Genomic DNA, 17,503 nt, shown 5'->3' on the forward strand with positions numbered 1-17,503 from the left:
GTTGTTCTACAATATTGCTGGTAGATTTTATCTTTTCATTGTGATTCCCAGCTACTGCATTTTATCCTATTGTAGTCTCTAAAATTGGACAACCATCTGTCAGATCTGCTCTGATTTGGATTCCTGCATTGAACCAGGGGTTGGAATTGATGGCCTTATAGGCCCCTTCCAACTCCATTATTCTATGATTCTGTGCTGTTTTGAGATTATATTTGTAAAAGGAAGCAGGCAGTAGATGTGGTGATGAATAAGGGGCACATTTTTCTTGCAGAGTATGAGAACTCATTCTACCAGTGCAAAGCAGAAAAGGCTAGCATATAACATTCCTTTTAAACTAGAGGTAGTAAAATATGCTAAGGAGTATGGAAACAGTGAACAGTGCAGAGACATTTTGGGCCTCCTCATCTGAAAAAATGATTAGAGAGTGGAGGAAACAGGAGGATCAGCTGCAAAAAGCTGATAAAAGTAAGCACACTTTCTGTGGACATGCTGCATGCTGCAAAGTAAAGAACTGAATGATGGAGAGAGAGAAAACTTTATTGCTGTAAGGAAGGAAGGGAGGAAGGGAGGGAGTGGAAGTGAGGCATGCTTTGCTGTTTGCTTACACTTGTGCTGGTGGTGATTTCTTCATCATAGCTCTTATTGACTACCCAGCAACAATCTGTTTATTCATCTCTTTCAGTGCAATAACAATTCATTATAAGTGTTAAAACTTGAGATGGTAATTCCCACTCATTGTGTGTCATCCTGCTGTAGAAGTCTGCTTCATGATTCTCCACTTCTGGTACATGTATGACTTGTGAAATGACATGCTTGAGAATACACCAGTCCCAAAACTGATAATTCAAATAGTTAAAACACTAACACTTCTAAATATTAATAAATAATGTTTGCACTTCTAACACTAATCAATTTAACATTAATTTAACATTAATTGATTTTCCAGCCTAACATTTCAAGCTCTGGTATTCAGGTACATTTAAATTTGATTTAACAGCATATTTATACGTTTGCATTTCCAACAGAAGCCTAAAATATGCTGTTCTGGGTAAATGAACAGACTGAAATATGAAAGCCCAAAGATACATAAGAGGGGGACACCACATAAGCAGTGCTCTCAGAGGCTGGATCTGTGTTGCATATATTCACGATATTAACACACTGACTGAGAGCAAGTTCATACCCCAATGTTCGCAAAACGTTAACTTTTTTGAAACAAGGAAACAAGTATCATTGATACTTACATTAAGAAACCTGCCCACATTGCCTTCTTTAGTGGCATCCAGCAAACAAAGATTTTCCTTATCCTTCACAGGTGCCTCACTACAGTTTGTGGCCTTCTTGTTGCAAATAGATTCTTGTCCTCCTCTCTCAATCTTTTCCATAAGTGTTTTGTCAATCCAGAATAGGTGCTTGCACTGTTTTCCACTGTTCAAAGTGGCACTGGAAAAAGGGTGTTCCTTCTTGCAGTCTGTATTAACTTCAGATTGTAAAGTGCTTGTTGGTCCCTCAAACTCTTCTAGGAGGCTGGATTCTATAAAACATTTCAAGAGAGCATAAGATTCATAAGCCTCAAGTTAAGACTCAGCCAACAGTCAAACTGATACTACACATTCACACTCTTAAATTAACCAGCACAAAGTATATAGAGACAAGCTCCTGTTGAATGAATGAATGAATAAATGTTAGTTTATCCCACGATTTGTTGAAAAGGCTTTTCCTTTCCCTGCTGTTCATAATATCTCAATAAACTGTTTTATTCAGATCTTTGTCTTGCTTTGAATATGGAGTCAGAAGGCAACATGATCTTAAGACTGAGAACTGGTTTAGAGATTCTTCTATCCAACAGAATTACTAAAGCTTATACTCTCCTCTCTCTCATCAGAAAGACCAATATTTCTATTTTTATATTTTTATGCCCACTGTAAGAAGTGGAGCTGAAGAAAACATCTATGAGAAAATTTTTAGGCACGCATGCTAAAAAATTATGAAAACTAAACTTAAATTGCAGGCAAATACTCAGAAGTCAATCCAAAATACAGTAGAAATATATTTTAAGAGTAAAAAGAACAATGAGAATGTTTCAAATATATTATAAAAATGCAGGAGTTTAAAGCCTAAAATAGCAAAATAAAAGACATAGAATACAACTCTAAAATATCACAGTTTTTAAAAGAAAGAATATATTAAAGAAAATTAGTTTTAAAAGTCTGCAAGCATATGTCTGGATACATGTGAAAAGCCAGTTTGAATCCATGGGTGGGGTGTGGGGTGTGGGTGGGAATCCATGCTGTCCTTGTCTGCTGCTGCTTTTGCTGCTACATGAAGCCACTGGCAATGGTGCAGCTAAAAAATATTGTAAATAAATAAAATAAATAAATAAATGATTTTTATTGGTATTTGATGTGTGTGAGGTAGTACATTGATGAGCTGAATGTTGATGTGTGTGTCTCCCTATGTTTCTAGTTCTTTCAGATGTCCACACCTTGCCCCAAACTTTCAACAGTCTCTTTTAGCAGTCTTAGGCTGCAAGTTATAGGGATCTGATACAGTGGACCCTCTACTTATGGAATTAATCCATATTGGAACGGTGGCTGCAGGTCGAAAAGTCTGTGGGTCAAGTCTCCATTGACCTACAATGCATTGAAAACCGATTAATCCCGTAACCGGCTGTTTTTGTTCCATTTTTGTTCCATTTTGGTTTTTTTGTGGTCTGTAGGTCGATTCTCAGGCTGCAAGTCGAACCTACATTTTGCAGCCAGAGAAGTCTGTAATTCGAAAAGTCTGTAAGCCGAGCTGTCTGTAAGTCGAGGGTCCACTGTACATGAAAGAAATATTCTTTTAAAAAAATATATAAATCTGTATTGTTGTTGCATCTACTGTAACACAAAGTGTTTTTAACTCATCGTCTGGCAGGCTACCACCAAACTGGCCCTCTTCTGAATCAAAGACTTCTCTTATCCATGGTCACTTAAATACCCTAGCAGTGCAAGCAGTGGGTAAGCTTCAATCCTTGCCCTTTTTGTCCAGCTGTCAGAGGCACTGATAATAACCCTATGAGCGAGATCTAGCAACCAGGTACCACCCACCAACTTGCCAACAAACCTTATCAAATATATATAGTACACCCACAGTATTCCTTTGATGTACCAAACTAATAACTCTCTAAAGAAAGGAGATAAGATTCTTGCATGACTTGTGCTTAAGAAATCCATGCTACCCTGTTTCCCTGAAAATAAAATCTAACCTGAAAATAAGCCATAGTATGATTTTTCAGGATGCTCGTAATATAAGTCCTACCCCAATAATAAGCCCCAGTTAAGTGAAACCTCGCCCTCCACCATTGTGCAGCATTGTGCAGCAACCAGAAGAAGATGACATGACTGTAATATAAAACATCCCCTGAAATAAGCCCTACTGCGTTTTTTGGAATAAAAATTAATATAAGACCCTGTCTTATTTTCGGGGAAACACAGTAGTTACATTTGATCAAAGTTTCCCCCCCCCCCGAATATTCTTAAATTGACAGCTTAATGATTTGTTCCAATCTCTTGTGACGTACCAACATCAGATGGACCAGTCCGCTTTTAAGGCATGGGCAACATTTCCCCAGCCTTGGCCTTGCAGTATTTTACCTCATGTCAACTATCTGAGTCACCTCAAGATTCCAAAGACTTACTAAAGTATTAACAGAATTATGACCTACAGTACTTCATCAGAACATTTGCCCATAATTATCAGAACATAATTTAGATTCATCACATTCTAAAGTGGACTAGAGTGGTACCCCATATAGCGACGATAATCCTTTCCAGAAAAATCGCCGCAAAGTGATTTCGTCGCTATACAAAAAGAAAAAGCCCATAGGAATGCATTAAAACCCGTTTAATGCATTCCTATGGGCTTCAGACTCACCTTTAAACGAAAATCCTCCATATGGCCGCCATTTTCGCTGCGCGGTAAGCGAGGAATCGGCACGAAAACACAGCGGGCGGCCATTTTTCCAGCGGCCGTTTTGGAACTGCCGACCAGTTGTTCTGAAAACATCGCTATGCAAAAATTGGTAAGCGCAACAGCTTACTGATCATCGCAAAGCGATTTTTTACCATTAAAAACATTGCAATATGATCGCTTTTGCGATTGCAAAATCTTCATCGCTATGCGGATTCGTCATTAAATGGGGCGCTCATTAAGCGAGGCACCACTGTATTTTCTTTTTTAATTCGTTTAACATACTACTAAACATACAACTAAAAGACCAACACAAAAAAGAAATACCCTCCTACTAAGCTAACCCCTCCCCCCTTTAGAGTCAGAGACTCCAGCTTCATTGATTCTCTGTTCTATCCGGCTGGGTTTCCAGTGTGAATTGAATACATATACATATCTAATCAAATTTGCCCTAAACTCCTGTTCTCCTCTGGGCCTAAATATATATTAGTTTCCAGCTTTGTTTTACATAGTCTCTTCGTTGTTCCCGTAATGCTCCTGAGAGTGTGTCCAGTTCCGCTATGTCCCATAGCTTCCTTAACAACTCTTTTATCGTTGGGGTTTCTTCGCTTTTCCATTTGTGGGCTCAGAGTAATTTGGCTGCTGTATGTACATTAGACAACACAATGGTGCCCCACATGATGATGATAATCCGTTCCCCTGAAATAGCTGTTAAGCAAAATCGTCATCATGCGAAAAACAGTTCCCCATTGGAGTGCATTGAAACCCATTTAATGCGTTCCAATGGGGAAATTACCTCGTCGTCCAGCAAAGATTGCCTATAGGGAAGCCATTTTCTGAGTGCCGATCAGCTGTTAAAATGGCTGCCCTGCGAAGCATGGGTCCAGAAAACACAGGGCAACCATTTTAGAAACCCGGCAATCAGCTGGAAAAATCATCATCGCGCGAACAAACGGTTTGCGAAGCACGGACCTAATGTCGTCAAACAAAAATCCCCATAGGAAACATCGTTTTGCGATCGCTAAAAAGTCATTGTCCTGCGGATTCGTTATTTAGCGGGGTCATCGTCATGTGGGGCATCACTGTATTTCATTTTCTTATCATTAATTTCCGGCATGATATTCAATAATGCCACTTCAGGTTTTATATCTAATTTCTGCTGAGTAATTTCTTTCACTATTTCCCACACCTGTGTCCAATATTTTTTGACTTTTTCGCATGTTCCTGCATTTTTTTTACACTTCCAACACATATTGCTGTTACCCTCTGATATTTTTGCCAGTCTTACAGGTTTATAATGCCATCTATAAAACATTTTGAGGATATTTTCTCTAAGATTTACTGGTTTTATAACTTTCTTTCCACATCTTAGTCCAGTCATCAATACCTATGTTACATCCAAATTTTTTTGCCCATTTTACCATCATCTCTTTCACCCTCTCATCCTCTAAATCATATTCTAATAAATATGTATACATTTTTGATTATTTTCTCATCAGTATATATCCACAGTCTGTCCACCTGCACCCTGCCTTCAAAGAAACCCACAGTTGTTGTTGTTTTTTTTTTAGAACAGAATAGAATTTTATTTACGGTCCTTAGACCAGTCACATAAGTATAAAACCTTATAAAACACTAGAATTTTTAACTGTCAGTATTCCATTAAAACATGATGGCATACACACAACTGGAGACTGCAATCTATTTGATATTTGACTTCCGCATCCGAAGTATTGCAACACAGAACCTCGCAACCCGACAGGTGATCTGCACATTAACATCTGAAAGGAGGAACTCAAGCCTATTTCCCTCCGAACGTCCTGGCAATCTATCTATTAAGGGGGTTATAGTCTCTTTTCGCACTGCTTCATACAACGGGCAGGTGAAGAACATATGCTGTATGGTCTCGATCTCCCTCAGGTGGCAGGAGCATAACCTTTCAGCAAAAGGGGTATTTTTATACTTCCCTTCTAGTACAGCAGAGGGGAGGGCCAAACACCTTGCCAAAGTAAAGGCTCTTCTAGTTCCTTTAATTTCCAACGATGTTAGGTATTTGGCCGGCTCCATACAGTTTTTGATATAAGTCCTTACCGCCATGTTTTGAATGCTAGAGAGGTTTGTTTGATATTCATTGTCCTCTATTCTTTGCTTAACTATTTGTTTTGCCTGCTCTATTCCAGAAGAAAAGAGTGCCTGAGGTGAGAGGCCAATTTTCCCCAAGTATCCCTGGACCAATTTAACCCACTCAGATTGGTAGTTATCATTGAATATCAAGGAAAATAGGCCTTTTGGGTTTAGTTGTCCCTTTAGCCACACATATATAGATTGAATCCTAATCCAGGCTTCTACTTTAAGGCATCCTGTTTCTAGCCTTATCCTTGCATTTGACACACATCTGGGGACCTGGAGTATTGTTCTTAAAAATTTAGATTGAACTATTTCTTGTGATGCAAAGTGAGAGCTGGGTGGCCCCATGAATGAGCCGTACAGCAGCTGAGCTAGAGCCTTTGCTTTATAGAGTTTGAGGGCTGCTGGTATAAAGGACCCTCTTTGGGAGAGATGGAATTTTACTATACTATTTGCCGATCTTTCTCCCTGATCTGCCACAAATTTACTGTGCTGAAGCCTAGACCCCGAGGCCTGTAGTACTACCCCCAGATATTTGAAGCTGTTCACCTGCTCGATACTGTGCCCATTTATTTGCCATGACCGAATCTCAGGTCTCTGTCCAAAGGCGACTATCTTGGTCTTCTGATATTTGATGGTTAGGGATTTATATTCACAGTATGAGGCAAGCTTCTTAAGTGCTCTCCTCAGCCCTATGGGGGTTCTGGATAGAATTACTGTATCATCAGCATAGAGTAAAGCTGGCACTGTTCTATCTACAAGTTTAGGAGAATGGAGATCAGCGGTGTTAAGCCAGCTAGATAAATCATTTATGTAAAAGATGAATAATGCTGGTGCCAATAGGCAGCCTTGCTTAACACCTCTGTGCGTTTGCACAGATTCCGTGAGGTGTCCTTGTCTGCTGCACCTGACTCTCAAGTATGTTTCTTCATGTAGGGCCCTGATTAGATATAGAAGTCTTTTGTCTATAGATGAGTTTGTTAGGTTGTCCCAGAGGTGTGTTCTCGATATAGAATCGAATGCTGATTTAAAGTCCACAAAGGCGGCATAAAGTGATGTTACTCCTTTGGCTGAGTATTTTTCTATAAGATGTTGTATGATTAGGCATTGTTCTATTGTGGATCTCCCTGGCTGAAAGCCTGCTTGTTCTGCCCCAATGATATTTTTTCCTTCGAGCCACTCCAGGAGTTTGTCTAGGAGATGCCTTGCATATAGTTTGCTTATAATATTCAGCAAACCTATTGGCCTGTAGTTGGCTGGATCTTCCCTTTTCCCCTTCTTATAAAATGGGACCACTATGGCTGTTTTCCATGATATTGGGATATGGCCTGTGTCATTGATATGGGTGAAGAGAGGTGCTAGAAAAGAGCCCCACCATATCTTGTTTTCTTTTAGGAGTTCTGGTGGGATGCCATCAAGGCCTGGGGCTTTTCCATTTTTTAGCTGATCTATGTGAGCTATTATTTCACCTGGGGTCACCGGGGGCCATTTGGGAGTGCTTCCAAGCATTAGTGAAAAAGGGGGTACAATGACATCCTCGTACATACTTGTAAAGTGGGATACCCATTTATCTGGTGGAATACAAGAGGATAAAGGTTGTTTGGGCTCTGATAGTCTGCCTGAGATTAGTTTCCAAGGGGATGGATTTTTGTCTTTTGCTGCGTCTATCAACTTCCTCCATAGTTCTCTCGTGTGTTTTCTTTTACTGTATTGTATCCGCTGTTTGTATTCTTTTTTATGTATCAATAGTTTTAGGAGGGCCTCTTTTTTGACATGGTCTTCTGCTCTCAGGTATTCCTGGTATGTCTGATTTACTAATTGTTTTGCTGCCTTACAGTTTTGATTGAACCAAGGTTTGGATCGGTTATATGATTTCTGAAGGTTTCTGCTGTATGAGTGGACAAGGTGCGGATTTAGCTGTTGTAAGAGAGTTTCATATGTATCTATAGGATTCTGGTGGGCTGTCTGGCTTCCTACTGGATTAAGGGCATCAATCAGATTTTCCGAGGTTAAAACTGTTTTAAATTTTGTGCCAGTTTAGGTGACCATCTTACTCGGCAACCCACTCTTTCTAATGCTGTGATTTCAGTATGATATCTTGGTTCTGTGTCTAGATTTCTAATGTTTAGGTGAAAACTTAGATGTAGGGGGAAATGATCCCCCTCCATGTAAGGCAGTACTTGGAGAGTTTCAACCATGGAAAGGAGCCCCCTACACACCAGGATGTAGTCAATTGTACTAGCTTTGGATGCTGCCATAAATGTGTATTTTCCTGGGGTATCACCTGTGATTGTGCCATTTAGAACTGAGAGGCCCAATCTGTAGGCAAATTTGTACAGACAGGCCCCAGCAAAGTTTGCACGTTGATCTTTAGATGCCCTCTCCTGACTCAGTGTCCTCACATTATCGTTTCTTATATTGGCTATCATCTTGAATTTGGTTCCCAGATAGTCGTCATCTGGTCCCATACGGGCGTTTAGATCCCCACCAGCCAGGACCAAAGCATCCGGATGTTCCATGATAAGCTCTCTTACACAGTTTTCAAGGTCTGTCCAATTTCCTTCTACTTCTGCTTTTCTAGATGTAGGAGGTAAATATATGTTAATGATCAATAGGGTTTTCATACTTCCTGTGAGTACTACTGCCATGGCCAGCTGTCTCAAGGGGGGTTTCATCGTAGATTTCACTTTCAGAGCCGTTGATACCAGAATGCTCAGTCCCCCCTTCAGTCTCCCCGGTCCGTGCCCTGGTGTTGCCTTTACGATGAAAGAATTGAAACCATCTAGTATTATATCTTTGTCAGACCATGTTTCCTGCAGAAGAATGATGTCATATTTGCTGCAAAAGAAAGCAACCTGCCACATTCCATGATAAAAGTTCAACTTTAGATGCAGATTTTTGGTTACTTTCTGGGGCACAACGCCATACTTGAGTGTCTGGTGCCCCATTTCGCTCCTGAATGATCAGTTCTTCTGCTTTTGAGGTCATTTCCCCTCTTGTGGCAGGGAGAGTTTTAATGGGGTTCCCTTCCTTGTATATCCTTAGCTTCTCCAGAGTAGGCTGGGATACATCTGATGACTGACATCCTCTGTAGGTGAAGCGAGTAGCTGATGTGGGTAAAGGATAATCTTTACGGGCCCAGTCTTTATTGTTTTGATTTCTTTGTGTCTCTTTACTGAAGGAGGATCTTTCAGCTCTACCTGGGTAGGTAGTCGTTAAGTTTGGAACTATGGGATCTTTGTGAAATTGAACTTTTTGTTTGTTTTTTCCCCCTGCTATGTTCCAGGGTGAAGGCTTCTTCAAATGTTTTTGTTTTTTGCCTTCCAATAGTCAGTTCTGGGGAAAAGCTGCTAAAGGGGCATATCTATTGCCCATATGCCACTCGGAGGTGGAATCGGAAATAGTTCCAATTGAGCAAGCTGGATGTGTCTTTTCTTTGTGTAGATTGTATATTCTGTCATTTCTGGGGGATATAATACCTTTTGAAAGATGCCTTGGCCTTGAGAGCATTTTCACCTGATTTCTCTGGTTTTTTCTTTTGCTTCTAAAGTCACGGGGCTTGTTAATTGGGATACTGTTTGGAAAGGTTGCAAAATTGGTGTACATTTCCTTTCTTCTGCCATCTGATTTAGTTTTGGAAGGTGAACTGTTGTATATGATGGGAGCTTCAGCCCTATATCTGTGCAGGTCATAGCTGGGATTTTCAGCTGTTATCGTCCTTATGGAAGCGGCTGAGGGGCCATCTCTTTGTTCTGGGACCAGAGTTTCTCTGGATTTATTTGTTAGTTTATAGGCATCCAATTTTGTGATCGGTCGGGGGTTGATATTTGAGTAAGTTGTATGTATTCCCCATTTGAATGATAGTGCTATTTTTTCAAACTTGTATAACAGGCTCCAGAAATGATGGGCCTGTTTACTATTGGTGAAGATCATGTGCACCCTACCTCTTAGTTGCCTGGGCTTACTGGGATAAATACAGTAACATTTTGTGTTCGTTTGAGCATCCCATTCTTCGCCCAGAGTTTCTGTTATTATCTGCAGTACTTATGAATTGGAGGCCCAGGTGCCATTTGATTTTCTTAGTGGCCAGTTGTAGATGGTGATATGGTTCGTGGGCTTGAGTGATGGGGTTTCAATCGGAATGGACTCTTCACTGTCTGAGGTTGCTGACGGTTGGGGGTTTTCTCTCTGTATAATTTCCTTGCATGCTGTCACAGCAAGTGGATGCTGGGGATAGGATTCTTCTGGGGTGTTTCCCCACCATTCATCTATGGTTATTAGCTCTTGTTTGGAGGATATCAGGTCAGGTCCCTCTGTGTCCTTACTTCGGTCATATGGGTCTGCCCAGGCCTTTGCGGTCATCCCAGAGATGGGCATTCGGTCCTGAGTTGTTTTTTCCGATAACTGCAGGTAACTCTGACCTTTAAAGGCTGGGGAGTTATCTTTTTGTATTTGATCTTTTGTGCCCTGAAGTCCTCTCTGTTCAGTATTGAGGGTTTGAGGGAGGTGCTGCTTTTAGAATCCCCAACTTTATCATGTCAGCAATGCATTGTAGTGTTGCTTTAATATCAGCGATTTCTTTCTTTAGATCATGCAGGTTGCTGAAAATTGTTTGGTTGGATTTAGCTGAGAGAAAGCACTGATCACGCAGTTGGGTATAAATACTCCTAGTTTGTTCACTCTCGGGCCCTTGAGCATCTTGGAGACCTATTTTTTCTTCCATAAGGTTCTCCATGGGTCCAGGTGTTGATAGATTTAGATGTTTATAGAGTGATTCCACAGAGGCAGAGGGAGCCTTCTCTAGGAGTTCTGGATCCAGAGACCAATTTCCGATTTCTCCTCCAGAGTGCGGAGTTCCGACTGCAACCTCCTGGTATGTCTCTCCATTATTTATGCCTACATTGTCCAGAGTGAGTGGAGTACTTGATGTAAATTCCCTCAGTGGTCTTTGATTATAAGAGGAAGCATATTTGCGTTGACTAGTAAGATCTGAGGCCACACAGAAGTCTGCTATTGATACCTGGTTTGGCTTTTTAGGAGCCTTTTTTATCTTGCCATAGGTTTTTTTGGTCCTGGTAGTGACCATAATTATACTCCAGAAATTTAGCTTATTTAGTAACCCCTTCTACTTCTGTAGGTACAAACTTCCGCTCAAAGGGAGAAGAATATGAGTTTCACAGTTACAGTCAGTAGCAGCTGTGTAAAAAAAAAAAAAAAAACTTCTTAGCCCCGGTAAAACACTTCAAACATAGGCCTTCAGAAGGCAGGTTATTCCACCCTGTTCCTTGGAGTACTTTTACTCACTGTAAGCCAATTGTAGATTGACGAAGACAGCAGATCAAGGCCCCTGCTATAAGCCGAACAACCCCTCAAAGGCACATGGCTTTTCCCAAACAAAGTAAATGCTTTTCTCGCAGACTTGATTCAAGCAGGTGCTTATGTCCGCAGTACTGGTGTTATTTTCTTCTGTTTTCTTCCCAGGCTTCAGTTGTTTAAATTTTGTGATACAGAGGCAGGAAGTATTTCTAATTTCTCTCAGCAGCTCCAGTGGTCATTATCTCTCTGTTTACTTTTGCCAAGGTTAAAATCATGTCTCCAACTGGAGTAAAATAGGAGCTTCGGCTAAACAAAAATGATAAAAGCATATAAAATTATATAGAATAAAGATAAAATCACCGCTGCTTAGCCATGAGCGTGCTGCCTGGCTGAGCCGGAACCGGAAGTCACCCACAGTTTTATCTTTTTTTTTTCTTTTTTGTATCATGATTCTAATTTCGCCATTGACCACCAATCAGCAGCCACACCCAATTTTTCTAACTCTTCTTTATCCTTTATCTTTTGTTATTTAGTTAACAGATTTGTATATGTAGTCAGTGCTCCTTTCTGGCTTAACACTTTTAGCGTGAACACTTCTATAGGCGCCACCCACAATGGAATTTTCTTATAGGTTTGTGCTTGAAATTTTTGCCATACTATCCCTAAAACCTTTCTGAGAATGTGTTCTCCAAAATGTGAATGTTTCTTATGTTTCCCATACCATACATATGCATGCCATCCCATTTTTAGATTATGTCCCTCCAATTTCATAAGTATTTTATTTTCGAGAGTTATCCATTCTTTTATCCAGGTCATAGCACAAGCCTTATAATATAGCAACCAATTTGGTAATCCTGCCCCCCATTTCTTTCAGTTCATGTAGCAATTTAAGTTTTATTCTTGACTTCTTAGGCTTCCAGACAAAATTTGATGTAAAGCTGTCCAAGTCCTTAAAGTACTTAAAGTTCAATAGTATTGGGAGATTTTGAAATAAGAATAATAGTTTTGGTAAAGCCATCATTTTTACTGTTGATATTCTTCCCACAAATGAGAGTTGTAATTTGCTCCATTCCTCAAAATTTTTCTGAATTTCTTTCTGTATTGCTAAATAATTTTCTTTCATTAAATTGTTTGGTTTTTGGTGATAACAGCTGCTAAATATTTAGGTTTTTTTCACCACTTCAAAATTGGAGTTCCTTGTTAATTTTTCCACATCTTTCTTTATATTTTTGTCATAAATTTTGTTTTTTGGTAATTTATTTTTAAACCAGCTGCCTGTCCAAATTCTTCTATGACTCTCAATAAATCTTCCAGATTTTCTAAGGGATTTTCTAGTATTATCGCTAAGTCATCCGCGTACGCTTGTAGCTTAAATTCTTCTCCTCTGATTTTAAGTCCTTTAATTGCCTCATTATCGCTAACTTGTCTGTTCAGTATTTCCAATATTAAAATAAATAGTAGGGGAGATAGCGGACATCCCTGTCTTGTGCCTTGCTCAATCTGTATATTTTCAGTTAAGTTACTATTAATTTTTATCTTGGCTACTTGCTTAGTATATATTGTATTACTTGTTTGCAAAAATGTTCCTTCAAAGGCCATTCTCTAGTTGTGACAACATAAACTCCCAATTAATGTTATCAAAGGCTTTTTCTGCATCTAGGAAGATTAACATCAGCTGCTTTTCCGGATGCATTTCATAGTATTCCAATATGTCTATTATCGTCCTTATGTTTGATGACAGTTTCCTTTTAGGTATGAAGCCTGTTTGATCTTTATGCATTATTATTTCAAGTATCCCCTTTAATCTTGTTGCTAAAATGGTTGTGAAGATCTTATAATCAACCTTCAAGAGAGAGATTGGTCTGTAATTCTTAATTTGCTTTTTATCTGTCCCGTCCTTATTTATGAGAGAGATATATGCCTCTTTCCATGAGTTTGGGATTTCCCCTTTAATCTGAACATCTTCAATCAGTTTCTTGAATTGTGGAATCAGAGTTTCTTCAAATGCCTTGTAATATTTTGCTGGAAGTCAGGGGATTTCCCACTTTTTTGTTTCCTCCATGCTTCTCCAGTCTCTTCTATTCTAATTGGTTCATTCAATTTCTCCAATTGTTGATAATTTAGCCTCCATTCTGGAATATTATTCAGATAATTTTTTCATCTCTCTTGTTCTCCTTCTCTTTTCCTATAAAGTTTGGTGAAAAATTCATGAATTTCTTTTTCAATCTACTTTTGTTTGTGTATTTCCTTTCATTGCTTGTCAAGTATTGCTGTGATCATTGTTTTTTTTCTCTCTCTCTATTTTGTAGGCTAGCCATATTCCCGGTTTATTTACATTCTCAAAGAATTTTTGCCTTGCAAATTTAATTTTCTTCTCCATCTGTTCGTGTTCTAGTAAATTAATTTTATGCTGTAATATATTTTATTAAGTAGTCCCTTATTTGTTGGTGCCTTCTTCAGCTCCACTTCCTCTTTTTTTAGGGATGTTATTAGGGTTTGATATTGTTTATTCCTTTCCTTTTTTCTTTGTGTATTATATCCTATTGCATAACCTCAAAAATATGCTTTGGCTGCATCCCATACCGCTGTCATCCCTGTATCCTGAGGTTTATTGATTTGGAAAAAAAATTTCATCTCATTTTTAATTTTATTCAGGAAGGTCTCTTCTCTCAATAATTGTGTGTTAAGTCTCCAAAAGCCTCTCCTTGTCTTTTGTCCTAATGTCATCAATATTGGATTGTGGTCTGCATATGTATTTGGTAATATTTCAGTATCCTCTACTTGATGTGTAGCTTCCGCTGATATCCAACAATTATCTATTCTTGACCATGATTTATGTCTATTTGAGTAAAATGTATAGTCTCTTCTGTTCGGATTTCTGAGTCTCCATAGGTCAATTAAGTTTAATTCTTCTGCCGTTTCTAGGAACACCTTAGGTATCATATTCCTCGTCTTTTTCCTCCCATTTCCAGTTGCCTTGGATGTGTCCTTCTCTTTGTTGACTATTGCGTTGAAGTCTCCAATAATGCATATTTTTGTTCTGGCCTTTGTATTAATTGATTCTTCAGTTGGAGATAAAATTTACCTCAGGCTTCATTTGGTGCGTATATGTTCCTTAGAGATTTCTACTATCAGTAATCTCCCATCCTCAGCAGCAAACACCAATTCCGGATCTAGCTCTTTTTTAATATACAAAGCCACTCCTTTTTTCTTTTGTTTTCTTGAGGCTATAAAGACTTTACCCAATTTTGGATTTTCTAACAGTTTTTCATCCTTTTCTCTAATATAAGTCTCTTGGATAAATATGATATCTACCTTAGCTTTGAGGAGTTTGCTGAATATTTTCCTTCTTTTTTGGGGTGAATTGAGTCCTTTCACATTCACTGAGAGACGCTTAACTTGTTTAGACATCTTGACGATTTTTACTACCTTTTAAATCTCTCTGTTCCTTTCCCTAGGTTCTCCCCACTGGAGACAACTTCCTTTGTCTTCCATCTCCTATCGCTTCTTGTTTCTCCTCCTCCTCTTCTTCTTCTGGTTCTTCACTCGAGAATTATAGATCTTCTTCTGATAGTTTCAATTCCTGTTTCATTTCCATCGTGAAGTTTCTGGCTTTCATTTTACTATTAAGATTGTATCTTCTGGATTGCCACTTCAAAAGCAGTCCTTCTGGGATTCACCACTGGAATGGTATTTTCCTATCTAGTAGTATCTTGGTTAGAAAAGAATACAGTGGTGCCTCGCTTGACAACGATCATCCGTTCCAGGAAAATCACTGTTAAGCAATATCGTCGTCAAGCGAAAAAAAACCCATTGAAATGCATTGAAAACCGGTTCAATGCGTTCCAATTGTAATGATTTGTGTTTTTATGGGTATTAGAATGGGATATGTAGTCCTAAGATTGTCCCAATAGCATCCATCTTGATTTAATGTCTGTGTCTGTGGTAGGAAAATTTTACATTCTGTGTCAGAGAAGCTTCGTTCTCTGGTTATCTAGTTGCTAAGGAGAGCCAGAGAGTTACATTCCTGGTAGTCATAATAATTCTGCTACAAAACATGATAACTCAAGCTCCCATGAGAAAGTTAGGCGGGACAAGACCCAGGAGGGGGTGTTCCATATGAGGCATCCTGGGAAGAAGGAAGTTGGTAGAAGTGGGAAAAAAGATGGAGTTTGACTGAGAAAGGACAGACATGTGCTTTTTCCCAAAATGGATTATAACTTTTGAATGGAGCCTTTTTGCCAACATGGACTAATGGATTACAACTGGATTTTACCTTACCTGTTGGACTATGGACTGTGAAGTCTCAGGATACATAAGAATGACTACGCTTATGCTTTATCCTAGTTTAGAATGCATTTCTTGTTTTATTTTTATAGCTGGAGTGGTGGGAGTGATATGTCAGCCTTGATATGAAAATGTTTCTAACTGGAATGCTTTATTATAATCTGAATTCTTTTCTGAACCATATGTCTTAATAAAGCAGTAATGTTTTGGAATTGCATGCATTGGTTTCTTGAACAGACTAACCTATCTAATTGGCCATGTGTATTTGCTACCACATAGAGCCCAGATTTGCCTGAGTGTAAACTCATGGATTGTCTGTGTTTCTTGTTTTTACTTAACAAAGGGGATGGACTTGAGGAAGGAAAATTAGTGCAGGGCCTGGCTGAGATCTAGGGCTCGTCTTAGCTCATAAGGACTGACTAATTTTCTGGAATCTCTCCTTCTCCGGCTTCCCCTTAATCTCCTTGGAGTTGGGGGATTGCTTACACCAATGTGGGAAATACCTGCTCATTTTGCGAAGATCTTCCATAGGGCGGCCATTTTGTGATGCCTGTAAAGCGAAGAATCGGTCCTGAAAACAGCGGGGAGCCATTTTCAGCTGTTTTCAATCATCGTCCAGCGAAACAACGGTTCCCGAAGCATGGAAATGATCGTCGCAAAATAAAAAACCCATTGAATCATCGTTTTGCGATTGCTATAGCGATCGCAAAAAAGGCATTGTTAAGCGATTTCAGCATCAAACGGGGCAATCGTCAAGCAGGGCATCACTGTATTCTTGTGTTTTCTTTTGCATGCTCCAAGGTACCTGTTTCAGTATATTAATTTTGGTTCCTCTTATTGTGAGCTCTTTTTTCTGTTTACTTGAAGCAGCTTTTCTTTAACTGTTCTCCTTAAGAATTTTATATGTATCTCTTTCGGTAGGTTATTGCGCCTGGTGAACGCGTTTCCCACTCAAAAAAATTTTCCACAGTGGACTATTTCTGAGCCATCAAAGCAATGGAATTTCACTAAATTTTCTAGCCACAGGTAATCTGGAAAGCAGAAACAACGCTGATGGCTTAATATACAAAACTTGATATAAAACTAAATGAAAGAAGCCTGTGGTTGTCAACCATGAAATCCAGAGCTGCACTGGACAATGTGGCTATTGCATGAGTGTTGAAGATTCCCAAAATACCTAGCCAAGTTCCTCTGACAGCAGAAGCAAGAAAACTGTCCCGCCAAAAAGGTAGGCAGCTGAAGACCTTCTTGCTCCCTCAGCCATTTTACAAATGCTTTTAGTGCTTCAAGATCTTTCTCTTGCTTTAATTTACAGATTTAACTCTGCAGCAACAAAATGTAGAGTTTTATGTACTGCAGTTTTTGTACACATGCCTGCTAGTTTTATTTTAATTTTCAAGACCTGGTTTTACCAAGAAATCCTGGGGAAACAGAGGCAGAATTCAGGGAAAGGAAGTGGAGGGGAGAAGTTTGGGGGTGGGGAAGTAAAATGATGAGGAGGGGAAAACCTGGAAGCCAAAGAGAAGAGAACTGGGGAGCAAGTGGAAGGAAGAGATAAGGAGTGGGGTGGGGAAAGCAGATAGAGATACAAAGAAAAATATAGAGAAAGCAACCAGAGAGAATGCTCACTCACAGAAAAAAAGGGTGGGTTGGTTTCTCAACATTTTGCTATTGGCTATATTCCACCCATAGGACATTTTTTTAAGCACCCCAGACACCTCTTAAAAATTTGAAATGGGCTTCTGGGCGATTTGGAAACACTACAGTGGTGCCTCGCTTAATGATTGCCCTGCTCTACGATGAAATCGCTGTACAATTAAGT

At 39.4% G+C, this 17,503-nt stretch overlaps 1 protein-coding gene across 11 annotated transcripts in view; it reads right to left on the minus strand.

The window, feature by feature from the left end:
• The window catches only part of SETDB2 (SET domain bifurcated histone lysine methyltransferase 2), an 88,761-nt gene that overhangs the window by 19,004 nt on the left and 52,254 nt on the right, over positions 1 to 17,503 (minus strand). For all 11 annotated transcript variants that reach the window (XM_072993157.2, XM_072993165.2, XM_072992908.2 and 8 more), the window contains one exon: positions 1,245 to 1,534. In XM_072993157.2, the coding sequence (XP_072849258.2) occupies positions 1,245 to 1,534 (290 nt within the window). The remainder of the gene's footprint in view (positions 1 to 1,244; positions 1,535 to 17,503) is intronic.

This window comes from Pogona vitticeps, chromosome 1 (assembly GCF_051106095.1).
Source record: "Pogona vitticeps strain Pit_001003342236 chromosome 1, PviZW2.1, whole genome shotgun sequence".
NCBI lineage: Eukaryota > Metazoa > Chordata > Lepidosauria > Squamata > Agamidae > Pogona > Pogona vitticeps.